The sequence below is a fragment of the Manacus candei genome, unplaced genomic scaffold (assembly GCF_025592945.1).
Source record: "Manacus candei isolate 608988 ecotype Guabito, Panama unplaced genomic scaffold, ASM2559294v1 h1tg000036l, whole genome shotgun sequence".
Lineage (NCBI taxonomy): Eukaryota > Metazoa > Chordata > Aves > Passeriformes > Pipridae > Manacus > Manacus candei.
Window position 1 is genome coordinate 4,403,725 of NW_026138084.1, and position 25,574 is coordinate 4,429,298.

Genomic DNA, 25,574 nt, shown 5'->3' on the forward strand with positions numbered 1-25,574 from the left:
CACCTAAATCTCAGCCTCAACAAAATACATTTTCATGAGTCTGGATTGAAATGGTTCAAGTCATGTCAATGAATTTTCAGTCCTAGGCCCGATTTGGGAAGTAACAAAATATGCAATCCTTTAGGCAGCTCTGTCCTACATGTCAATGTAGAGATGTATTTTATTACTCTCTAATCAAACTTTAGATTGCTTCCTCATGAAACATTTTTCACTATAAAAAGAGGGTGGCTACAGGTTCCACATACCCAGATTGCTACAGCAACCAAAGATTTGAAGTTGAAAAAGATTTCCAAACTCTGTACTTATGTCTGTATTCCACCTAGAACATCAGCCAGAAAATACAGACACTGTGATCTGTGCTGAGCAGGACTTACATCAATAAGGAATGTGGGGAAAGAGCTGAGCCTCCAACATACACCACTGGGATATTTTTCCTTGTTATTTTAAATTAAATCTGTGACAAAATTATTTTTAAAAAATGCCTTTTATTGCAGCCTTTATGTGTAATTAATTATTCCTTGTAACTGCCAATTGTTCAAGGCTCACAAACAGAGCATTGAGACCTTTCCCTTTCATAAATGAAGTTCTGTCCAGCCTGAAAACAGGGATGTCAGTTCAAGAAAATGCCCAGAAGTGCAGGGGAAGATCAGGGCCTGCAAATGAAAACTGAGCTTAAAACAGGACAGCTTTGTTTACTTGACCAAAAAAGAGAAGGTCGCAGGACTGGCTTTTAAATCTAAACTGGAAAGAAACTTTCTACAACGAGATAAAATCTTTCTTCTGCTAAATCATATAATCAGCTTCAGATCCTCGTACCAGCTGGTTTGGGATTATTAATGGCTGTGCTGGCCCGCAGCTGGCTAAGGTAAGCGCGGGCTGTCACCAATGATGCGCTCGTTCTTATGGGAAGGCGGAGTTAGGAGTCGGTGTCGGGGCCATAAATAGGGGTCCTATGGAAACCAGGCGTGAGTTACCCCGAGCCAACGCTCCGAGCGAGCATTAGAGGGCTTGCCTGAACCCTCCGGGCCGGCGAGCAGCGGGGCAGGGCTCGATCCCACGTCCCTGCGGGCGGCAGGGCTCGATCCCACATCCCTGCGGGTGGCAGGGCTCGATCCCTCATCCCTGCGGGCGGCAGGGCTCGATCCCACAGGGCTCGATCCCACAGGGCTCCCCCAGGGAGCGCCCAGCCGCTGGAAGCGCAGCTGCGGTGCCGCGAGCCCTTCCCCGGCGCGGGCAGCATGAGCCCCGCGGGCAGCACCGTGGTGTTCTCCGCGCTGCTGCTCCTGACGCCCGGCATTCCAGCGCCGGTGGAATCGTGCAGCTGTGCCCCCGCGCACCCGCAGCAGCTCCTCTGCGACTCGGCTCTGGGTGAGTCCCGAGGGCCGGGGGGCATCCCACGGGAATTCCCGGCTCCGGGGAATCGGCTCCGCCAGGTGCCTTGGGCTCTGCGAGGATCTTAAAAACCCCACTCTCCTAAAGAGAGGGCTGTGGCAAAATGTATGGCAGAAGCTGTTCTGCTTTCCCAGAGCGTTCTGTGGTTATAAATTGCTGAAACTGCTGTGCTATAGAGTGGCTTTTTCTGATTCCTAACAGAGAAACGGCTTCTTTCAGGTCCTAACTTAGAGTACGCAGGGAGGAATACCCGGGCTTTCAAATGGCTACTCTTAGCAGTATCTGTAAGAGAATATTCTACCTAAAATATGCCTGCTACGTGTAAACTGTGCATATAGATATTTCTACAGCACTTTGGGGGAAAAAAAACCCAAACAAAAACCCCCTCAAAATAAAAGTCCCCAGTGCCAACATGCCGAAACATTTGATCTTTGTTCTGCTAAACTACAATTTCTTTAATTTGTTCTTGGGGTTTTCTGGAATTTTCAAAAAATACTCGAGCAGGAAAGTGATAGGCCCTTTATTTTCTGCAGACAAACTGGCTACAGCAGCTCTGTATAAATATAACTTTCCAGCCTTTGGGACAAATGTGTTTCATGATATTCAGTCAGCACTGTGCTTGAGACTAAAGATCACAAAATTAAAGTGCATGGGGATGGGAAAATGTGACACTTTGCAGTCTTTTGATTTCATTAGCTCAAGCTAAGGCTGGTTAACTTCCATCGGGTGTGAACAGTAAATGTAGAACATGAGTTTCCAAAGTGTCACAGAATTAGCATCTCTATGGGACAGGCAATACCTTCTTGCATACTGATTCATTGCTTTTATGCCCTGACAGAAAATCTTTGTGGCCACTACAAACTCTAAGCTCTGTTTGTGGCCATCAGTTAAATTGGTTTTTAATCTGCCCATGTTAAGCAATCTCTTTCATGAAATTACCTACACCAGGCATTACACACTTGGGGTTGTTTAAGGAGTGAAAGGAAATAGAAGCTGTGCTACCAGGAGCTCAACTGTATGTGCGTACATTTAACTGTATGAGTCTGATGCATTCCTGTACATAAGAAAGTGACAGTTTTTCAATAGACTTAATGTAGAGATTTTCCTAAATACACAATTTTATAGTATAGAGGAAACTCAATATATATCATAAGAATGGCTTCTCTAATGAGGATTGCCCATAATGAATATTTTAAGATTTATCCCATTCTGAGATATATTTTATGAATGGCAGCTATATCATGCTACTTTTTTGCAATCTTCAGTATTTAAATATAAATAAATAAAACTATGTTTGGACTTGATGCTCAAACTCTCACTTCTATAAATATTCCTATTTAAGTAAACTGCACCTTTTGGCTAAGAAATGTTTATGTCAAGGATCCCTTTGTTCAATATTTGTAATTTTAAAACAGCATTTCTACATATTATAAAACAAGAAATGAAGGTAATTCCTCATATAAATAAATGTTTTTCTATATGCATTTGCATATACACACACATAAACCCAGTTTTAAGCATTTACTGGGTTAGCTTTGGCCACAATATTTTGCATAAGCTGAGCAAAACCCCTTTTAAGGAGCTGGAGAAGGCCAGTGGAGCTGCCTGCCCTGTGTGAGAGCAAACTCCATGAAGCAGCTTGGCAGAGACAGCTCCTCCATCCCAGTGCCAGCAGCCTTTGTGCCTTCCCCCCAGGCTGTGGGCTGGGACTGCCCGTGGGAAGGGGCAGCATGAGGCTGGAGCCCTGGACACACACAGCACATCCCCTGGGAATTAGGGCTGTGCCTCCACAGCTCTGCCTTGTGACCACACCTGTGGTCTTTGGGCCACCAGCATCTAAAGAGGGACTGTAAAACAGCAAGTCTGCCATGCAGACACATATCACAAACCTCTCCTGGCAGCAGCACGACACTGAAAGACTCAACATTTTCATACTTCCAAAATACCGATAAAGAAAGGAACAGCTACTCTTCAGCTACCCAAGTCCAAGAGAGCTGAATGCTAACCCAGTGACATGCTGAGCCTATTTTATTTCTTTCATTTAAGTTCATCCACCTATGTACCCATAAATACAGTCAAGTATTTCCTTGCAGAATAAACCCCTAGAACATCTTATTAAAAACAAAAAAACCCCACACTATGCCTCTAGATTCCACAGTAAAAACAGAGACAAGTCTCAGGTTTGCTCATGGAGCTACCAACCATCCCCTTGCCAGTTACTGTGCTATTTCTCAGTTTCATTCTATAACTGTAACATTTTTAATATCCTTTAGGATGACTTGTGATTTGGGTGGAGTGAAAACGGAGGTGGAGGGGGTTGAATTGACAGACCTTACTTGAGCGACTAACTGAATGTGTGGAACAACTCATCAACCTCAGTGTTTATGAGAGAGACCCAAGGAAAAAAAACAAGCAGAGAAATTAATTAAGTCCAGGACAAGCTCTTTCACTTTTCCTTTTGTTCAGGTGATTAGTGCTGCAACACTTTGATCTTCTAGGGCTAGGAGGCTTTTGTGGCTTTACTCTCTAAATGGCCACAGGTACCACACAACTGAGTAACCTGGTAGCAATAATGGGCTTCCTGACAGACCCGGGGGCAGAGGGAGCTCCTGGTCCTACGAGGTGCTGCCTAAACCTAGAATAAGGGATGAGTGCAGAACCCTACAGGTATTAGAAGGTTGTACCCCACAGGAAGAACAGTAAATCAGGAGCGCTGCACCGGTCCTGCCATTCATCTGCCATTGGGTTTGCTCATCTGACCATGTAGCCTTGATAGGATGTGATTTTGTACCAGTTTGAGCAGTTTTCGTGAACTTCTCAGAAGTTTTAAATTTCCCTTCAGACAGAGGTAACTCCTCATCAGCAGTAAGTGCTGAGCACCATGAAATGCACACCTTTTGTTAAAAAAGGGAGATACATTCTCGTGTTCCTTTAAATGGTGCTGAGGCCCTCCTAGAATGTGCTGGATGCCTTCAGACCCCAGCAAACACCTCTGCTTTCCAACAGGACTTTCACTGGGAATAGAGAGGAGAGGTTTATTAAACTTCCACTAATTACACTGCTAATTGTCAGTGCTGACCCCTATGGCCAGGTTTTCTCCTCACAGAAATGCAATGTGGGCAGGATATGCTGATCAATATTTCAAATATTTCACTATAGTGCCAAGCCAATACAACAAAATTCTTCTGATAATTGTTTTTTCTGGAGCAAAACACGGATGCAATTGGGTTTACCAGTGATATGGTTTGAAGCTGGCTCCCTGCCAAGTCTCCAAACCTTACCACCAGAGTTCCCCCCCCCTCAAACCTCAGGGAGAAGAGGGAGAAAAAAAAAAACGAAAGAAAACCCGAAACGAGAGAGAGACAACCAAAGTGAGATATATAAATATATTTACACTTATATACAATTAAAAATAAGGGAAAGGGAAGGGGGAAGGGAAAAGGAACAAAACCAAAATATTATATATATAAATATCCCAATTAGCAGCCCAATATCTATCCACTAAAAGAGTTAGCAAAGAAATAGCTCACTACTCTCCTGGGACAACCGAGGGTCGCTCCGGAACGATCGCCGGCAACCTCTGTCTCCCAAGGTCGACAAGGCCTAACCAGGCCTCGCTCCCCAACACGCAGACTCAACAGCAGGGAACCTGCACCTCCAAGCCGCCGGAAGGAAAGAGAGCGAAGGCCTCTCCTCCTTTCTTCTTATGATCTGGCTTACGTAAAAATCGTAGGGAATACTGGGTAAATCTGGACCCTTCCTTGGTTACAAACTAGTCACCAAGGAAGGCCTAGCCCAAACCACCACACCAGACAATGCCAAGACAACAAATTTCCCTTTTGCCACTGACTTTGGCTTCCTGGCCTCAATTCTAAACCAGCGAGAACATCAAAACAGACAATCTGTAGAGAGAAATGGTATTTGTGGAGAGCACTGATACCTTTCTAAAGTCTGGCACTTCTAATTCATGATGATTTTCTCCCTTAGGCATAAGCAAGGTTATTTTTTTGACAGAAGGATAAATATGTAAACACTTTGCATTTCTTAGCTCTGTAACACCAGTTCCCAACCTCAAAGTCAGATTTCTTACTTAAATTGTCTTATTATTGTTTTTTTCTTAAGCATATATTAAAAATTATATTTTTACTGAATATTGGGCACCACAGTCCAACAGAAATGATCTGGAGTACCAATAAATACATAATATAGCTTCAGAGAATAATTCTGTAGTTTTGCAGAAGAGTGGCATGTTTCAAAATACGATGGAAACTTTACAGCTGGAGCTTGGCAGCGTTTTCAGCCTGTTAAAATCTCCCAAGATCACTGAGATCAAGCACTGTAAAGATGTGCCCAATGATATATTAAATTTTAATCACATTTAAACATAACAGTAAAAATTTTCTTTAAGTACACCAAAATTAAGTTTTCAAAGTCAGCTCTTCTGAGACAAAATTACAACATCCTATTTCTTTATTACTGAATTTCAAATTAAAACTTTCAGAGCTCAGTGTCCCACAGTTTTGCCTCTCTGCAATATAATACTTGAATAGTACTGGAATTGATTAATTTGTGCATCATTAGTGTGGGAAGTAACTTTGCCTGATGGGAAAAATCAACAAATGGAAAATGTATTGGAAATGTGGATGGTACTTCTTCCAGGTTAGGGAGAAAAGGGGAACAGTGAAATCAAAGCAGTTTTTATGTTTTACTCTTACTTCTTTTGTGTTATATGCACTCACCACACCCCTACTCCCACAGCATTGTGACTGTGCAGGTCTGGTTACTGCACGTGCTGGTTGATGGGCACCTTCAGTGGGGGGTTTGACACAAGGTTATCATCGAGGTCACCAACCTTCACGTGTTTCGGGGTACAGTGTTCATACAGACAGTAACAACCCCACCAAAAACCATGATGCAACAAACCCCAGTCTTCTGTGAAGGTTTCAGCTGAGTCCCATGAAAATGTAGACCTTTGATGCTGTTGCTTGGGGGGTTGGGCAGGACAGCCTGGCTGTGGGAGACCCTGGCAGGACCCGGGGTCACAGGTGACTCTTCCAGACACCCCCCCCGACAGCCCTGGGGTCACAGCTCACGTCTTAGAGTTGTCTACAGCCTTCTGAACTTGGCCATGGCATGGAAAACTGATGGCACCTGGTGTCCAACCTGCATTTATATTATTGTCCTACCAAACAGAGCTCTAGAGTGGAAATCAATGACCATAATGCATTTCTAGAGTAACCTGTCACTGACTGGAAAAGAATATGCATTTTCTTGTTTCTCAGGGGTCCCCCACAGGAATGGAAGATGAGTTTTTACTCCAAGAATTGTGAATTCAAGGACAGAAGTGCTGTTCTAGTTCTGTCTCAAAGAACAGGCAAAGCACTGCACCTGAGCATGGTTCTTGCAAGGATTATTATGAAAAAAGAAGTGGTGAGACTGCATGAGTGCCATGGAAGGAGCATGCTGTCAGAGCTGTATCTTCAGAGCTTTAATTATATTAACCAATCAATCCTCTTAAAACAAGCCAGAAATTATATTAATCTCAAAACTAATGTTATTCATATTTGGCAGGTTTAATGCACAGGGGCTGATAATATTATGTCCTCAGCAAGGGGCTGAGGGAAGTGGAGTTCCAGTCCTATGTGTCCCATTAGTGCTCAGAAAACAGTGTTGGTAGGTAGGAGTCATTAACAGTCACTCTTCCCTATGCCCACTTTTTTTTTACATGACAAATATTGAGTTCATTAACAAAAATTATTGAGAAATAAACATTTCAACCCATTTTTCATCTATTTTGGCTATCAAAGAAGAAACATAGAGTAATTTTTATTACTTGTTTCTTATATATAATTTTATATAAATTAATAGAATTTTCAAATAAAATTTAAAAAACCCTGGACAATGTGAATCCTAATAAGTTATTTAGTTTAAAGTAGTAAATGCTGATGCATTTAGAGTGAAGAAAAACACCTGCCACCCTGCAAAGGCCCATCACTGGTACAAATGCCTGCGGATTACAATTAAGGCATAATTGCAGTACATATAAATTTCTTGGCTTCATAGCCTGAAACTTCTAAATGCTTTCAAAAATACCATAAACTGGCTGCTCTGACTGTGGAGATGCTGTGGAGTTAATCACTACTTACAGCTCCATGTGTTTGTACCTGTCTAGCTGCATGTCCAGTGAAGCACCTCAACATTCCTGTTCCATGAATTGCTGGAGTGCTGCCACGGGAAAAGCAGTGAGTCCTTCCATTTGCAGCTGACATTTAACAAAATGTTAGTGAAACAGCTTCCTAGGACCCAGACTGAATCTCCTGTTTGGGAGCAGAAAGAATAAGACCTGAATAAGACCTACAAGTAACTCTACACCTGCTTGAGGGTTTAGGATAGAAGCAAACACTTATTTCAAAAGTCCTTGGGAAGTTACTTTCTCAGCTCTGAATTAAAGACTTAGCATGCCAATAACATGCAACTCTACGAAATATTTCCCATGGTCTGTAGATGACTGCTCTTCAAAACCCTGCTACTTAAACAGGAAAATGGGGCTCAATCTGGGAAAAATGCAGTCGTCCTCCTTCCCTCTGCTTGGCTTTTCATGGCATTGTTCCCAACAGTTCGAAGTCATAGCGGTGAAACGCAGTGGCATCACAAAACTGAACAACAGTAGAGATTTTTAAGGAGCCAAATCCACTGGATTGACATTCCTGTCAATTTGAACGTAGCTGAAAACTGTAACATAATTTAGTTTTAGAGAAAAAAAGCAGAGCTGGCTATTGAGTAGTAGAATGAAATCTCAGAAGAATTAAGCTGTTTGCCTGATTCAGAACTCAGTAACACCAACTTGTTGCTGAGTGTGTTCTTAATGCAGGATAAGAAAGCTAAGAAATTAAGTTACTTTTATTGAAAAGCATGTGTTGTAGTGCTGGGAAACTAAACCCCATCCTTTCAAAAACAACATTCTACACACACCAGCTGGAAAACAAAATTCAAGCCTAGAAACAAAGACTAAATACTATGAAACAGAGAACATGAAAGACTGTAAAACTCTTAATCCTATTATTCTCCCAACTTTAATCCCTAACTTTCTCATTAAAAAGTATCTCAGCAATGTGGGGTTTCTTCCGCCCGGAGGAAGGGCCAGGCCACTGTGACTGGAAATCCACAATAACATCATGTATGTTGTTCTACAGACTTCAGAACAGAAAGGGAGTGTTATTCTTCAGCTGAAATTAGGCAGATGTTGATTACTAGTCAAATGATGTGGTATTTGAGGCTTGCAAAGTAGAGAGAAATATTTCTGGTAACATGAGCAGCAGCTGTAAAAACAGTGCAGAAAAATAAAACTGACCTTGAACAACATTAGGAAATCATGGTAGTTTTTAGGTAATATTTAAGTTAAAAGAATATCATACATCTGTTAAAAATACACTTACCTCTTCTATTTGAAAGTTTATAAAAACTAGATTTTAAGACCTCACTCTCATAAATGGAATGTATTCTTCTAATTAAAAAAAAAAAAAAACAACACCACATAATCTGGTTTAACAAGGAAGCCAAACCCAATCAACTCTTGCCTTCAACACAAGGAATTTTTGCATCCTGAGCCAAAAACACAGAGATCCACAAAATCCTGACCTACCTGAGAGTCCTAATGAGCTTAAATATGGACCTTCTACATTCTGAAAGCCTCAAATGGAAATGCAGTTTGGATGCAGAATAGCACAGATCTGTGTTAATAAAACACTTAAGAGTAACCAAATTCTGCAAAGCATTTACATTGAAATATAATACAGTGCAAATTAACATCCATATCAAATGGTAATAAAAAAATCCTAGGTATCTGTTTAATCAATTTTGAAAATACTCATAGGTTTTTCAAAAATTACAATGGGGTTCTTTTTAGCCCAAGTGACAAACCTTCACTCAAAGGCTTTGGTTTCTCAGTTACAGATATGATTCTTATCTCACCACACTTCTCATGTAACTGGACACACCACTAAGACCAGGCAATACTCATCCATACATGGCTTTCCATAGAATAAAGGGGAAAATTATGCTACTGTTACAGTCACATTCTTCAACAAGCTCTTTGTTTACAGATCCAAAACACTTGTGTCTAAATAGTCCAAAAAGTTCTCCTTTTCTGATTTCTTGTGGTTTCAGAAACTGTGGTTCAGTTAAGTACTGCACTGATGATTTAGTTATCTTACAGGTGGCTATAAGCATTTATTGATGGAATATCAGGAAACTAAAATACAAAGCAGGGAAAAATGAAATTGCCTTTATGTCCTAACTAGCAAAACATCTTTTGAACAAAAGATTCCTTGATTTTGGGTCTAGGAGTTGTGGAGGAAGAGTGAATATTGACAATGTAGACTTACAGATAAGAAATCCATCCTGCAAGCCCACAGGAGAAGAATTTTTTCTCAGAATTGGGCCATCTTTGTTGCTGCTCATTCTGTTTGCATCTAGAATTGAACTTAGTACCACAGCTTCAAACATCTGAGTTGAGTTACAGTTGGGAAGTGAAACTACTGTTTGCTGATCTGTCCTGTTGAAAGATAAATTGACAGATGAGCCATTTGCTAAACACATTTGTTCTTTTTTAGCTGTTTAAGGATCATTCAAAGAACATTCAACACTGACTGATTCTCAAAAAAGTACAGGGATTAATGTTAGGTTTCCTTTCCCAAAAGAATCAGAATGGACTAGAATCTCAGTGGATATCCTGAAGTAAACATCCTTCTCTCTACTGAAGTCTGAAACAATTAAAAACTCGTGAAATAATTCACAAATTAACACTGCAAAAGAATTGTTGCAGTCTCCTTGATGTTGTAAAGCATCAAAAGCAAAGAAAGCAAGCAAAAAGAATGAATACTATAAACAATTTTTCACAGGGGATGATGGCAGCCAGCAAATTTTGATTAAAAAACCCAAAACAAAACTAATTGGTGGTAAAGCATTTGGACAGTCATGGCAGAGGTGGTCTCTGGATGACTGGAAGTGTTCCAGTGAATTCATAACTACCAGATTCTGAAAGATCCAAACAAATACGAATTACTTTGCAAAAGTGCAAGTTGCCAGAGTTCAGCTCAGGCTGCTTACTGGAAATAAAGATAAGGATTCACATGCCCCCAAGCTGAAAAGCAAATACCTGAAGCAATAAAAAGTAGTGGAGCTTTTGCAAACGTAGAGTACAAACCTTTTTTATGCAGTACAGATAACCTCAACCCAAAATGTGTAAATGGAGCTCCAGCACTAGCAGAGCCTTTTTTTGGACTCAGAGTAGAGAAAAATGAAAAAAAAAAATACAAGTGGGAACAAGATAAAAAATAATGGCATTTTTATGAGACTGTAGTTGGCAAATCCTTCAGCAAGAACAGAGAAACCAGAATATTTGCAGTTCAGAGACTTGCTTTGAAAAGGCTTTAAACAGTTCAAGTTAAGGACAGCTTACTGATCCATAATATCCTCACGGTACTGGCACATAATAGTGTTACTCATTGCTTTGTTGCATGAAAACACAGCAGCCACGATCCCTGCTCCCAGGGACGTATGGAACACACGCAGAGATTCCCCCAATTTCTTATCATCCCAATGGCTACACTTCCTCCCTTACTGGGGGAATAGTAAGTGAATGCTCAAGTACCTACACACAGAACAGGTACATCCTCTGTATTTCACACGCCTCTCTTGTAGAGATTTCAAATGACTGAGATGGCACTACTGCCAATCATTTGGGAAGCCAACATAGGCAAATCAAATACTGAAACACAAGTGTAAGAAAACCTTAATTCTCCCCAAACTTTCTAAAGTGTCTAAAATAATCTGCTTTAAAAATTCAGTGTGTATGTAGAAGTATATATTGGGTATTAAATGACTTATTTTAATGTCAATCAGTCCATAACTTTTGTCTCCTTTTGGACAAATTGCCTTCTTTTGGAAGCCTTAGTGATACCTATGAGTTTCAAGCAGTTACGATGCTCCTTCTGTATCGCCAGTGCTCCTTTCTTCATTTCATACATATTTTGAGAAATTATAATATTTTCCATATCCATGAATACATAGTACATGAATATTTAAGCAGGTTAATTTGCTTTCTTCATTGGTGAGACTCAAAGCTTTACCATAAGTAAATGTGGCAAGGAAGTGTGAACAACTGAGTCAAATAGATGGCAGAGAAAGGGAGAGTGGTAATGCTGTACACATGGGACAGTTGCTCTAAATTACAGAAGAAGACTCCTACAACTTCTTGTCTATTTTGGGATTTTTTAGGCAATACAAATCAGCGGCCAATAGACCATATTTTACTTTGAATTCTATCCAAAATTTTTATCTATTCTAACTTGTGCAGTACTGCTTTAAGTGGGTTCATTAATTTTTGTCTGTTGTGACAAATTCTGTGCAGATTCCTGTTCTTTTTTGAGGTTGATCATTCATTCTTCTTGCCTGCTGACTCTTTCCCCTCTCTGCAGGAAAGTCTAGTTCCCTATCTGAAGAATAAATTTCTTTGGTCATATCTCTGTACTCATGAAACACAAGTATTCCACATTGTGTTCTCAGGTTCCTTGGCAGCTCTGAGAGCATTTCTTGCCAGTATTCTTCTTCAAGAGACCAAGAGCATTTAAGACTGGACCATAATATAGAGGGTACAGTACCTATGGCCTCTAGATGCAAATGAGGTCAATGAAATAGTGTGACTACACCTTCTCTATGGAGTTTTTCTTGGGCTCTTTGAATTATTTTACCGTAACTTGACTTTAGGTGAATACAGTAGATGAGGCCAGTTCTGCCCACAGGCTTTTAGTTAGTTTGCTTTCTGGTTGTTCACATTTAAATTTTTGGCCAGTGAGAGACGCCTGAGTTAAACTGGAGGCAAATCTGATCTGCCTCCAGACATGGTGGCCAGGTAATGCTGAATACAGGTATTGCACCTGGAGCAGCTATTTTGTGACAAGAAGGAATTAATTACAGTTCCTCCTGGGAATTCAACGTTCCTCTCTGGTCTCACACTGAATCCTCTCCATTAGTTCACCTCCCAGACTGAAGATGGGCACTGCTGGAAATCTCATTATCCGATATGTCCCCAGTCTTCTCTTACAGAATACACAGATTTTAGCATTGTATACAACAAGTGACAGGGTGTTAATAAAATTCCTTCTTTTTTTTTAAATCCTACACTAAACACCTGAAGGCAATCCCCTGTCCTTTGCTTGTGAGGATTTGTTAATAGACAACTCTTGGCTGAGTTTTTTCTGGCTGCAACTTAACCTTGTGGCACCACCACCACTGTACTGCAGGCTTTAGGTATTTCCAAGTAGTTTATCCCAATATATACATGATTACTTTAGTTGAGCAAAGTTGCCTGTCTTCAAACACTGGGACTGCAACCAGAAGGTTAAGTAACATAATCTTACCACTTGTTTAAGTACAGTAATACTATATAAAATATTATAATACAGAACATATTATTTCATAATTCTAACTTGTAACAATGAGAGTAATTCTTCAATCAAGAGGTTTCCCTCTGTTACTGCCTTAGAAATAACTCAACAGTCTAAAAAGATACTACTTTTAGGAAACATATGAATTTCAGTGGACAAAGTGCAAGTATTTCTCTGTTCAGATTCCAGCTCTATCTGTGCCTTGGTATGGGCTCTCCAGTTCTTTGTGTCTTTTCTCTTGAATCATGTTTCCTTGTGTTTGCCTCTGTAGTGGGGTAAAATCAGTCTCGTGGCAGTGAACTTCTTATAAAAAAGCCCTTAGTGTAAGTACTTCCTCATGATCATAGAAATCTCTAACACACAAAGTGATGGTGCCGTTTATTTACGGGTATTAATTAGTGTAGCTTATTTCAGAGGGAAATCACCCAGCTTTAGGAAAGATGCACTTAATATCTTTCTGTTCTTATTATATATAAACAATTTTGGATTGTATAAACCTCAACCCTTTTCTCCTAGCTGTATTAAACACAAATATATCTGATGTTATACCTAGTAAGTTCTGTCTTTTATCCAGTTCAAAATGACCTTTCATGCATGTAGAAATGGCTGGAAGAGGTTTATTATTACTGAGGAAAGAAGGAATAAATATATTCCTAACACACCTGTAACACTGACTGCCCAAGAGCCAAGCTGATTTACTAAACAGAGCACTGGTCTCCTATAACTCACATTAACTCCCTCTCAGTTCGGTTCCCCGCAACAACCAGCAACTACAAAGTAGGCAGAAAAGTTTAAATTTTATCAAAGTTGATTTACAGCATATGAATTCCACGGAAAAGCTACATCCCCCTACTGAAATATCAGGGTGAAGTCTTTTGCAAAACAGTCTGTATTTTCAGTGCAGAACAAATCTGAGGCCGACGGGATTACTGGCATTGGAATATCAAGGCTATGCATATGTGTTCCATATATGCAAATTCCTCATAAGGAACCAATAACTGCCTGACAGATAAAATGATATTATTACACTAAACAACCAGAGGCTGTTCTCGTTCACACAGAGGAGAAGCCAAGACAGCCACGGAATACTTGAAACCATGTCTTGAAAAGAAGTGCAGACTCAGAGGAATCCTGAGTCCTGACCACCCTCTGGACCACGAGTGAGGAGAGGGAGATGGCCAGGCCCAGGAATGCTCCATCAGGAAGTGCTTGTGGTTAAAAACAGAAGCAACCACATGAATCAGAGGTTTCAGGAGACAGCTAGACGACATCGATTGAAAAAAAATATTAATGCACAGAAAAAAAGAAAACCAAGCAGGATTAAAAGGTCCCAAAAGATCTGTGTGAATCTGAATCTGGTTTCAGGAGAACAGAAGAGTAAAATCCAAATAAATAGAAATTTAGACATCCTGTAATAATAAAACTTTCTTACTGTTGAAAAAAAAAATCCAAAGCTCGATTTGGTTCTCCTTTGCCATCTGGAAGCTTTCTCTTAAACAAATGAATGAAACACACACAACACAAAAATACTTTTCATTTTCTTCTACACATCCAGTAAGAGATCTCTTAATGACAACCCCCAGAATGTTGGTTTCAGCTTCTCACAACTCCATGGAGACCCCTGCAGCTACCAGTGATCATCTGTAATGTTCCTCTCAGATGCTAACAAGTAGAATTTAATAAAAATAGGAAAACTACTAATGTTTCAACATCAAACACAAGGGGGAACGTAGTTTTAATTATCCTAAAAATGTTTGCATTGAGTAGGCAGGAAAAGATTTCCTGCATATAAACCATGTTATGGTACTGGGAAAATAATGGAGCTCAATCCTGTTTTCTCAGGCCTTACCTTCAATATTAAACAGACTCTTTAATGAGAAAACCTTTTTTAAAGTGGTAATGATGGAAAGAAAACAAAACATGATTCTAATTTGTCCTTGCCAGCAGTGTAGTACACACAATCCACAACACTTTTTCTCTGGAATTAGATCAAAGCTCTGAAGACACACTGTTAATTTGTGGGAGCACAGCACAGCTGCAGATGATTAAAGAGATGCTGCCACTTACCATGTGAAATGAGGAATTTGCTGTTCAGATTTAAAAGAATTCTTTCCTTCCAATCCATAAGTCTCAAGTGCTCCTTAAAAAGAGTTTAAATGGCTTGGGAGGAGGGATGACTGTGCCAAAAGATAGAGGACCTGAGCTTTGAAGCTGGAGGTATCTGTATCACGTTGGTTATTACATCGACTTTGCTCTGCTAATGAGCGAGGAAATGAGAATTGCCCATGATGAGGTGGGACTGACCTCTGCCTGGCTGGGTTTCCATCTGTGTTTTTTATTCTTTTCCTTTAGATATGATAAATATGAGGTCAATCTATCAAAGAAACGGTTGGGGGTTTTTTGGAAAAGCATGATTTCGATGTCACAAAAATTTTCCCCTACTCTGGCCTTTGCCAGTATCTGTCCATGCAGGCACAGATTGTTTGTTTTACAAGCCCCTCATCTGCAGAGGAGCTGCAGGAGTCGCCACCCAGAACAGAGCAAAAATAGGATGCTCAATAATTTTGGGGGATAGAAGTCCCCAGAGGTATTTTGGCCATCTACCATATTCTTAGAACCTCGTTATTCACCGTGCCTAATAGTCCTGGCATATTTTAAACATCATACACAAGAGAGATGCCCCAAACAAAGAGAGGAGAACAATCAGTTTCTTCTTTCATTAAATCTCATACTTTCCTTGATTAAAGAACAGGAAATAAAGTGTGTTAAAAGAGGGAGGAATTGATTTATACAGGTTTACACAACTGATGATGTGCTTTGTTAAGCTTCAGAAAAGCAAATAAAAGTCTATTCTTGACCTCTGATTTTATGCATAAAATCAATGCTTTCATTTTGTCTGGCACAGGCTTTCAGTGTTACTTCAAGTCTATTTAATTGATCAACAATTCTTCTGTCATCAACAGAAGTGTCCCTTTCCACACTGATTATAATGATGGGTATTTTGTAACATTCTATGGGATTCAAGTCTTTCAAAGATTTTGATGGACAGTTTTTGTCAAAACTGAGTGGTAACATCGATCAGATTTCCAGATTCATGGGAATTCAGATTTACATCACAGGCAGCCCATTTATTTTTATTTTCAGGAGTTAACTTAAGGTAGTGATCTTATAGTAAGAGCCTTAATTCTAGCTAAAGTGTCAAAACAATGCTAAAATCTATCAAGATAATTTTTGGTTTTGCTTGCAAAATGAGGCACGTGCTTATTTGCATTTAAATCTTTCTCTCTATTACAGTGATTCGAGCAAAAATATCCAGTGAAAAGGTGGTTCCTGCCAGTGATGATCCCCTTGATACCCACAAAATGATCCGGTATGAAATCAAACAAATAAAGGTACATGGAATCACTCTGCTCTTTGAAATTCAATGGTCATAACCTCTCTATGTGACTAGTTTAGCCTAAAATGCTGGAAGCTGAAAAAGACCCAGTTAGACCTGGGTGAACTACACAGAATAAATCAAAGGAGGGTTTAAAAAAAATGCAAAAGAAAAAAGCAGAAGGCTGTTCTGACATTCAGGAGCTGTTTGTCAAATAATGATATTTTGATGACAATTTTATTATTCACGATTGCTTAAAGATGACTTGGAAAGAGTCTGAAAGAGCAAGGCCCTATGTTCACAGTGAATAGGGACATTTGCAGGAACAGTAGTCCTTCCCTCATATTAATATAAACCAAACTCCATTTTTATGAAAGTTGCTAGGGAAGCAAACACCAAGTGGGAGCACCCAAAGACACAATCATTCAGAATCTCACAGGATTTTTCCATTATTTGTTCAGCTCCAACAGGGGGATATATTCATTAATGCACTTTAAGAAGATGCATCTTGGTCCCCTTCAAGTCACTGTTGAACTCTCACTGATGTTAAAATAATCATGATCTACCTGTTTCTGGAATACACAAAAAATAGTCTCTCTAAATTTACGTGTGTAGTGTGCATTAGTGGGGTGGATTGGTTGCTTGGTTGGTTTGTTTTCCAGGCGGTTTCACCTCTCATTTTTCACTGAATATTGTTTTATATTATTTGCACTTTTACATTGGCTGGAACACTTAAGAAAATCCTTATGAATGGCTACATGCTTTTGAAAGAAAATTCAATCATTCAAGCTATATCAGTAGATCCCCTCACAGGATCTACTGGGAAAAATCTATGGTAAATAAGGATGGTTATCACACACAACTTCTGTTAAGGTTTTAAAGCAATTTCAACAAGCCAGTCTTTACATTGCTAAAACAAACTCCAAAGCTCTTCACAATCTGCCACTTTCTGTCTTCTTAAATACTAGGGATATATTCAAATGTTTCTTTACAGAAATAAGCACATAAATACCAGAGGAATTCTCCTTCCCCCCATTAGCACTTTAATGTTCTATTGCTCCTCGGCAATACTTCAGTAATTTTATAGAAATGCAAATCATCTTACGCTTCAGCACAAACAAGAACAACGAGAAGTCTAGTCTGAGTGATTATTTTCAGTCTATAATCCTGTACTTCAGTAATAGTACACTGAAATCTCTGAAATACATTTGTATATCGAAGCTGTTCTGGAGTTTCTCCCTATTTTTCACAAGTGGAGGCCTATTCAAAACTCAGCATCAGTTAGAGATGTTTAATTCCAGTCAGCTTCAGAAGGCAAGTCAACTAGGACTGGACAAACCAGAGAGATCTATTTTCTAATAAAAGATGCCCTACATTATTACATGAAACATTAGACTAACAAATGGGTCTGAATTGTCCCACCCTTCAAATTCTTTCCTCTGGCCAGAGGAGTTCAGAGGAGGCAGGAGCCGAGCCTTCCCTGGCACTCAGCTGCCTTGGGACCCAGGTCCCTGCTCCAGGCACTGACCAGCCTAAATGGAAGGATTTTGCTTTGAAATCTCCACCCCACAGAGTGTGAAAGCACACAGGAACTCTGTGACCTGCCCATCCTCTGTGGAACTGAAAAAAGCCCAACTGTGCCTGATAAATCCCACAGCAGAGACAAAGAGTGAGGCAACCTGTTATGTTCTAGGCATGTAATTCAGAGTTGGTGTGTGGGCAAAAATTGCACATGACTGAGCCTACTGAAAAATTACTGAGAAATACATTTAAATTAACAGAAGTTTAACAGAAAATTGTTTACACTGTAAAGCACTCACCACGTCACAAAAGTAAAAAGAGTGAGGAATTTTAAATAGCTTGTGCCTGTAAACATTTGGTAAATGTAAAATAATCAATAAAAAAAAATATAATGGTGTACAAAGTCAGCCAGATTTGGCCATCTCCATGGAATGGGACAGCTCACAGCCTGACTAGTAACGGCAGAGAAATAGCTGGGCAGAGATCCTCAGATGGAGCCTCGTGGCTCGGTGGCCACACTCCTGGGTAACTGAGAACTTGCTGGCTACAGCAATTAACTTGATCACACCATTTCTCACCTCAGGTGATAACATTTAAAAGAATCTAAATCAACAGTGCACATCAAAGGGTCGAATATTCTCTGTTCACTGTTACAGTCTTTCTTCTCTGAGTGCTCCAGAGCCCCAAGGACAAACTGCAGGGCCCTTGGAATGGCCAGTGGCACTGCCCACGGGCTTGGGGCTAATCCTGTGCAGGAACACGTGCAGGATGGGGGACAGGCTAAGAATTTGTTTATATAGCACAGAAAGGAAGAACAGACTCTCTAGTCATCTCTTTTGAGCTAAAAGATGCATTGAACTAAAATGCGATTATCAACTCCGTGTGAGTTTTGGTGAATACTTTTTAGGCTACTCACATATTCACACTTCCCTCATCAGTTCTTCTCCCCTCTTGGAAAAGGAACACAGAATCTGTGAAGGTTACATATTACTGCAACTGAAAATTCAGCAAAATGGTGCTGTTTCTCTGCTCTGGGCTCTCTGGGCTGTTTGACATGTAACAGTAGTGTGGCTTGCTTATGGTAATCCTGTTACAAAAATTATATTCCTGTTATTTTAAATCCCGTGCATTAAGCTTCACATGAAAACACTGCTATTTTAGTCAGAAATATTAAACATTCTTTTGATATTAATTTCTAGAAATAATAACAAGGGCATTTATTGATTTTATAGAGATGGGTTGGCATATCGAGAAGCCATAAATTTTTTCAATTGATGTTCTTATTTACAGCATTATACTAAAGAGAGGAGATAATATGTGATTTATATGCAATTGAATATGTGTCTATATAATATTATCGTGACTGACTTGGTCATCACACTTGCCCCAAGGAGCAAGCTACACATTAAAACAGTGCCATGACTAGACACATGAAATCAACAGTTTTTACCAAATTAAACAAGTATAAACAAAATTGCTAACTATTTTTCACGAGGTGCATGGATGGAAACCCTCTGAGAGAACCAGACTGCTTTTCCAAGGGGTGGGGTCACTCCCAGTGGGAATATGAGGAGATATTCAAGCTAAACATGAAGGTATCTACACTTTACAGTGACACCTGCAGTTTTAAAACTAGATATTAATCACTATATAAAGCTAAGAAAATAAGCCATGATATAGTTGAAAAGCCTTAGAGAAGAAAGAAGATAGAAGAATGTAATTACTAGAACAGAAACATGCCTGAGACACTGGGAGTAGTACAGATGGTTTTTTAAAAAGGAGTATTTTAAAATTTTAAAGCCCTGGCCGTGTGCTGGTCTTGGTTACACCCATCAGGAAGACAAGGACAGTGTAAAGATAGATGTTAGCACCAGGCTCACACCTCTCTGTTCCCCCAGTTCCTCATCCTGTTTTCCTACCTCAATGAAGACCTATCAGGAGCCCAAATGTGCACAGTGGAAATCAAACCACAGAGAAATATGCAAGCTTTCAGGAGATGAGAGAGAATATGATTGAGATCAAATACAATTGACTGAGTTAAGCAGAAGACTATAATCTTAATAAATGCTTTAACAAATATATAGGTCAAAACCTAAGATAAGTCAGACTGCAACTTCTAAAAAACCACCCCAACCAAGCAACCAAAAAACCTGCAACAAAACAAACATCAATCTCATTTAAATATTAACTAGACCTCTATTATATTTTGCTCTGTTTTTTGGGGGGGTTTAAAAAATAAATCAATTTGTGTTGCCTGCATAATGCCTCTTAAGTTATTTGAGATCAAGGGATGAATTTCTGTGCTGGGCTGCCCCACCAGACTACTTTTACTCTAATAAAATTAGGCACATTTTCCTCATCATTACAGAGGGTTTTTGTGATTTTCTCTGCTGCTCTGTACAGGATACCAGTTTGTTTTGTGTTTTGCTTTGGTTCAGTCTGTTTGGTTTTTTTTACTTAAGTGTTTCAAATCACATTTAATATTTTTGGACCCGAAGCCTGGTGACAACATTGGCTCTTTTCCTTCCATAAATAAGGCTTCAGAAAAACCAACATATTACAGCGTGTTTTCTAGTGCCCCGTGCTATTTAAATCTCCTGGGAAAACTTGAGTAAAACACAAACACATTTTCCAGTGACACCAGCTGCAACTGGGAGAGCTGCCTTGGGGAGCTGTGAGTCCTGCCATTGTCCCCAGCTGTCACCACATGCCATGATGTCACCCCAGGCCACTGGTTTTGGTGATGTCACGGAGGGTGATGACAGGCTGACCCTTCTGAGGCTGAGCCTTCTCATGTTGGGGCACAGCGAAACTTGTTTGGATCTTTTAATGGCTTATTTTAAAGATTTCTTTTGCAGTTGAAAACGCTGATTGAGGAGCAGCCACTCTGAAAACTGCTTTTATCCTGATCTATCCATTTTGTTCCTGTAAAACCTAAGAGCTGGATCCCATTTTCCAACAGTTATTTGAGAAGGTCCCACCGATCAGAACTCTGGATATGGAAAACCAGCTTGCTTTAGTGACCAAATAGAAGAACAATACTAAGTTCCTCAGCATGTTTAATGTCCCAGGAGATACCCACCATTACACTGATGAAGAGAAAATTTCCCATATTAATATACTGAGAAACATTTGCATCTTATGATGCTGCAGCACCAAGGTTGAGATGATTGATGTCTCTGCATTGCTCCTTAAATGGAATATGACAGTAGAATATAAATGGAAGGGAAAGCTTTAATAATCCATTAAAAATACTGATGTCGTGGTTTGAATCTTGTTTTCCCCCAGAGGCTAAGAAAAGTGGTAGACCCCAAGGGGTGGAAACCCCTGGAAGTTTTGAAGTTCTGCCCAATGGGCGCTCCTGCAAAAATGTCAACATCCCACAAGCTCACCGGAAGAGATGAGTTGTAGTTTTGGTTGTTGTAGGAGAGGTGGCCATGTTGTGAGCCACGAGGAAGGGGCTCTGAGCCCCTTGGGCCCTCTGGGCCCTCCCAGCCCCCAGCGGGGGACCTGCGGGGACCTGGAACAGCATAAAGCTGGGCTAGGTGCCTGTAGTTATGCCGGGAGATGTTTTCTCCATGGGCGCAGAGCAGCAGCAGGCACTGACCAGAGAAACGGTGGCAGAGAGCCAGAGATAAGAACTGAACTGAAGGAGCAGCAGAAGCAACATGCAGCACCAGAGAAAGGACTCCTGGAAGGAGAGCCGGGAGAAAGAGAGCCAGCAGCCTGAGAGACAGAGTTCTGGGGGTAAGACTGTACCAGCCCCCAAAACTCCTTTGAGACCTCCTGGAAGGAGGAAGATGATGGACTCTTACTTGAAAGAGCCTTGAAGTGCGACATGCACTGCAGAAAGGAGCTAGAGAGCTCCGAGATGGAATGCGGGGGGAGTTGACCTTGGCTCCCCCCCTTGCACTGCTGCCACGGTGGCAGCCTGAGAGACAGGGCACAGAGGCCCTGCAAGGAGCTGAGTCTCCTGGAGATACCAGACCGTCACGAAGACCCCCCTGTGTCTTCGTGATATGACGTGGTGAAACGACCTTGTCTGGGGTTACGAAGCCCACGGAAGACCCCTTTGCCTGCGTCAAGGGGGCCGAGGGAGCTTGAATACCTCCCTCGTGAGTGCTGGCAGAAAGCCAGCTATCAGCTGCTGCATGTGGAGAAGACAGACAGAACCTGCTGCATTAGAAGATGCTGCTGCTTAAGGACTGAAAGGGATCTGTCCTTTCCCTCCTGGACTTTTTATTTGGAGGGGAGAAGAGATCTGATCCACTGTAAATACTATATGTCATGGTAGAGATAGTTGTGATCGTGTGTATAATGTGTTATAGTATTTATTTGTACAGTCATTGTAATATATTCCCTTTCCCCCACTTTGAGTCTGGTGTGTTTTGTCTGGAAAAGCCCATCTCACATTAGGTTGAGATGTGGGAGGGGGAATGGAGCTAGGGGATTGGATTTTGGGGCTATCTCAAACCATGACAACTGAAAAAGCACATTTTAAAACCTATAATTTAAAAAATGAAGAACTACCTAATTTCCTTCTAAAACTCTTGGAAATGTTTTATTCAGTGAATTGAAAGGGTCTAATTGTTGGTGTTTTCTCATAGAATTTTGGACTTTGGAGCCTTCCTTAAAGAGACTCACCATCTATTTCTTTCAGCTGCTGTTTGCAACTGTTTTTTCATGGTTTTTCCCCACGACTGACTTTCTGTTTCTATTAATTTTCAGATGTTTAAAGGATTTGAAAAGCTCAAGGATGTCCAGTATGTCTACACCCCTTTTGATTCGTCACTCTGTGGAGTGAAATTAGAAGCCAACAACAAAAAACAGTATCTTCTGACAGGTAAAATATGGGGCCCTTCCAACTCAGCCTATTCTGTGACAACTAATGTACCTGTAAAACCAGAAGTAACTGCTTAGATTGAATTTGCTAAAACATGCCAGCCCTTGTTAAAAAGGAATGTATGTATGTACTAAACACAAATACAATGAGATGTACAAATTGCGTTAAGCTGTAGTTATAGTGTGATCTTCCATGTTTTCCATCCTTCATCCAACAATCTTAAAGTAGTTCCAAAGGAAGCGAAGGTCAGTAATAATTAGTAAATAGAAAGAACTATGCCATTATTATTTGATTAAAACCAACAGTACTGATTTCCCCAGGAATGCACACACGCATAATGAGACAACACATGCTATGCCTGTGCAGATCTGGCGTACTAAGGAACTACAGATTTTTCTGTAGAGTCCTAAAATCTTGTTTAACATTTGCATCTGTCTCTTGCTGGTAGATTATTGGTATCTTTTGAAAAATATCCTTCTTAAATCTTTTACGTTTACACAGCACGCAGTCAGAAGAATATTCTCTCTGTTATGATTAAATTAATTTTTAAAAAATGTTAAGTATGACTAACCTGGTGCAATTAGTAAAGAACTTGAGGTATTCTTACACTTCTGTTTTAGTATTTAGAAAACACTTTTAATTGTTTGGCTTATATTTTGTGTTTTCCACGCTGCAGGCCAAATTTTAAGCGATGGCAAAGTCCTCATCCATTTGTGCAACTACATTGAACCCTGGGATGATTTATCCTTGTCTCAAAAGAAGAGTCTGAATCAGAGATATCAAATGGGCTGTGGCTGCAAGGTGAGTACAGAACAAAACAGTGCCTGTGGTGGAGCCACCTGACAGGCACCAGCAGCTTGCAGTGGTGGGAACTGTTCTCTTATAAACAGCATTTTAAGGAAAGCTGCCAGGTGCTAAAGCAGTGCACTGTTTCCCACAGATAACCACCTGCTACATGGTGCCCTGCTCCATCACTGCCCCCAACGAGTGCCTCTGGACAGACTGGCTGATCGAGAGGAAGCTCTACGGGCACCAAGCCAAGCACTACGCCTGCATCAAGAGGAGTGATGGCACCTGCAGCTGGTACCGAGGTGGGCCCCCCCCCGAGAAAGAGTTCATTGATATCAGCGAACCTTAAAACCAGCACTTCCTAAAAAGCCTTGGAGTCTCATTCCATCCACCACTGCCCGCTCCCAGCTTTGAACTGCCATCGTCTAATGTATCTGTTGCTTAGAAACACAAATTGTCCTGTACAGTAAAGTCCCAGTCTGTGGGACTGGCACTGGCGTAAGACAAGGGACAAACCTCCTGGGGGTACCTACTCTGTGCTGTTATGCTTTGCACAGAGGCTTGAGCTGAGAAAGCTCCTCTGTGTCCTCCAAGGCATAACAGGTTCCCTTTGCCAATATGAATGTACAAAAACAAAAGAGTTGCCAGAATTTGTACCCCGTTTGATAACCTACAGATTGAGAGCACCCCGTGTTGTATTCCAAATCTTTCCAATGAACTACGGAATGTTTTATAGAACTATTTTTTTTCTGTATGAAAGTCTTTGATGCAAAAGAATTATTGTACAGTGTATATGTAAAGTATTATAACAATGTGCTATTAAAAAAAAGAGTCACAAATATTTCCTTACCTGTTGAAACAAGTTGAACACTTCTGGGATTAAAACAATCTGTGCTCCACATTTTGTATATTCCTTATGTCACAGCTTTCTTTATCTATGGAGTTGTAACATTCAGTGATAACTAAGCTAAGAAACAGCCTTGATATACAAAAGCCTCTTCCCAACTCAGCATTCCTATGGACTAGCCACACCTTGCTGAAACAAAAGCCAGATCTTCTAATGCTTCAGCATTTCACGGAACTAACACAAATGATGATAGGCTGAAACTGCTCATATTTACAGAAAACTTGTCCACCCTCAGGGCAGCTGCAGCACTTGCTAATGCCTCTCTCAATATGTGACCAGGTCATTGTATTCCAGCACTGTTAAAAGCCTTGGCTTTAGAAACTCATGTGAAAACATATGCAATAGATACTGCACTTACACAGCAAGTGATTTCTGAAAGCTCTTGAATATTTGATCATATTTAATGATTTTTCATTCATGAATACCTATTGTAGTCTGTCACAGTGAATTTGGCTGCTCGTGAACTTGTACTAGAGAAGCGTTACGACACATTTTGCCTTTTATTTTTTTAATGCCTTAACTTTTCTAAATTTATTCCTGTAGCTAGTAGCTAATCTCACACATATCTAAGTTTACAAAAGTAATTAAATTCACAGCGGTGAAACTTCAGAAACTATTTCAGTAAATGCCAAAGTTCAGACACTTGTCCAGCTCCTTGTGTCCCAGAAACTGGGGCAGAACCCTCAGGCAGGGTGGGAATCTCTAATAGCTGCCATCTCTGATGTATTTTACTCTCCCCAATTTTCTATATTGGATTTCTTTCACTTCATTCCAATTTTGTCTAGAATTACTCTTGAGTGTTCCTTACATGAGACTTTAGAACACAGGCAGAGATTTAGACAGTTCTGCTCTCATTTGGTTGGATCAGGTCTATTTAAAGGGTTAACATCCTTTACTGGCTCCTGTTAACCCCAGGGTGACATTCCCAGCCTGGGGGCTCAGTCAGAGCCACCACATTATTGCTCAAGGGTTTTCCAAATAGTTCCTCAAATCTGTTTGCTGTAGACTCCTAATAAAACCACTGGGACTTGAACTTGCAAATAATATGTGCACATCTTTAAGTGCACAGACATCTCTCATGCCATTCAATTCAAGGAGGTAGTAGTTTGGCCATGAAATTCAGCAAGTCCCATGCAACATAGAACACACTAAGGTATGATGCACTGGATAAATAACAGAGACCTGAAAGAAACCTCACTGCACAAATTATTTTTGTGACCTACTTTCACCTTTTTAATGTTTATTTTGACTATTGCACAAATGCATATTAAAAGGATAGGTTTCAAAACGCTCTTCTAA

At 40.4% G+C, this 25,574-nt stretch overlaps 2 protein-coding genes across 2 annotated transcripts in view; one reads left to right on the top strand and one right to left on the bottom strand.

Annotated features, from left to right (window-relative positions):
• SYN2 (synapsin II) overlaps positions 1 to 25,574 on the bottom strand; it is a 180,484-nt gene that overhangs the window by 67,216 nt on the left and 87,694 nt on the right. The gene's annotated exons all lie outside the window — the stretch shown is intronic.
• TIMP4 (TIMP metallopeptidase inhibitor 4) lies at positions 1,154 to 24,723 on the top strand. Its single transcript, XM_051793351.1, has 5 exons — positions 1,154 to 1,368; positions 16,134 to 16,231; positions 22,465 to 22,579; positions 23,256 to 23,380; positions 23,520 to 24,723. The coding sequence occupies exons 1-5, from the start codon at positions 1,239 to 1,241 to the stop codon at positions 23,715 to 23,717; spliced, it is 666 nt and encodes a 221-aa protein (XP_051649311.1). The 5' UTR covers positions 1,154 to 1,238; the 3' UTR covers positions 23,718 to 24,723.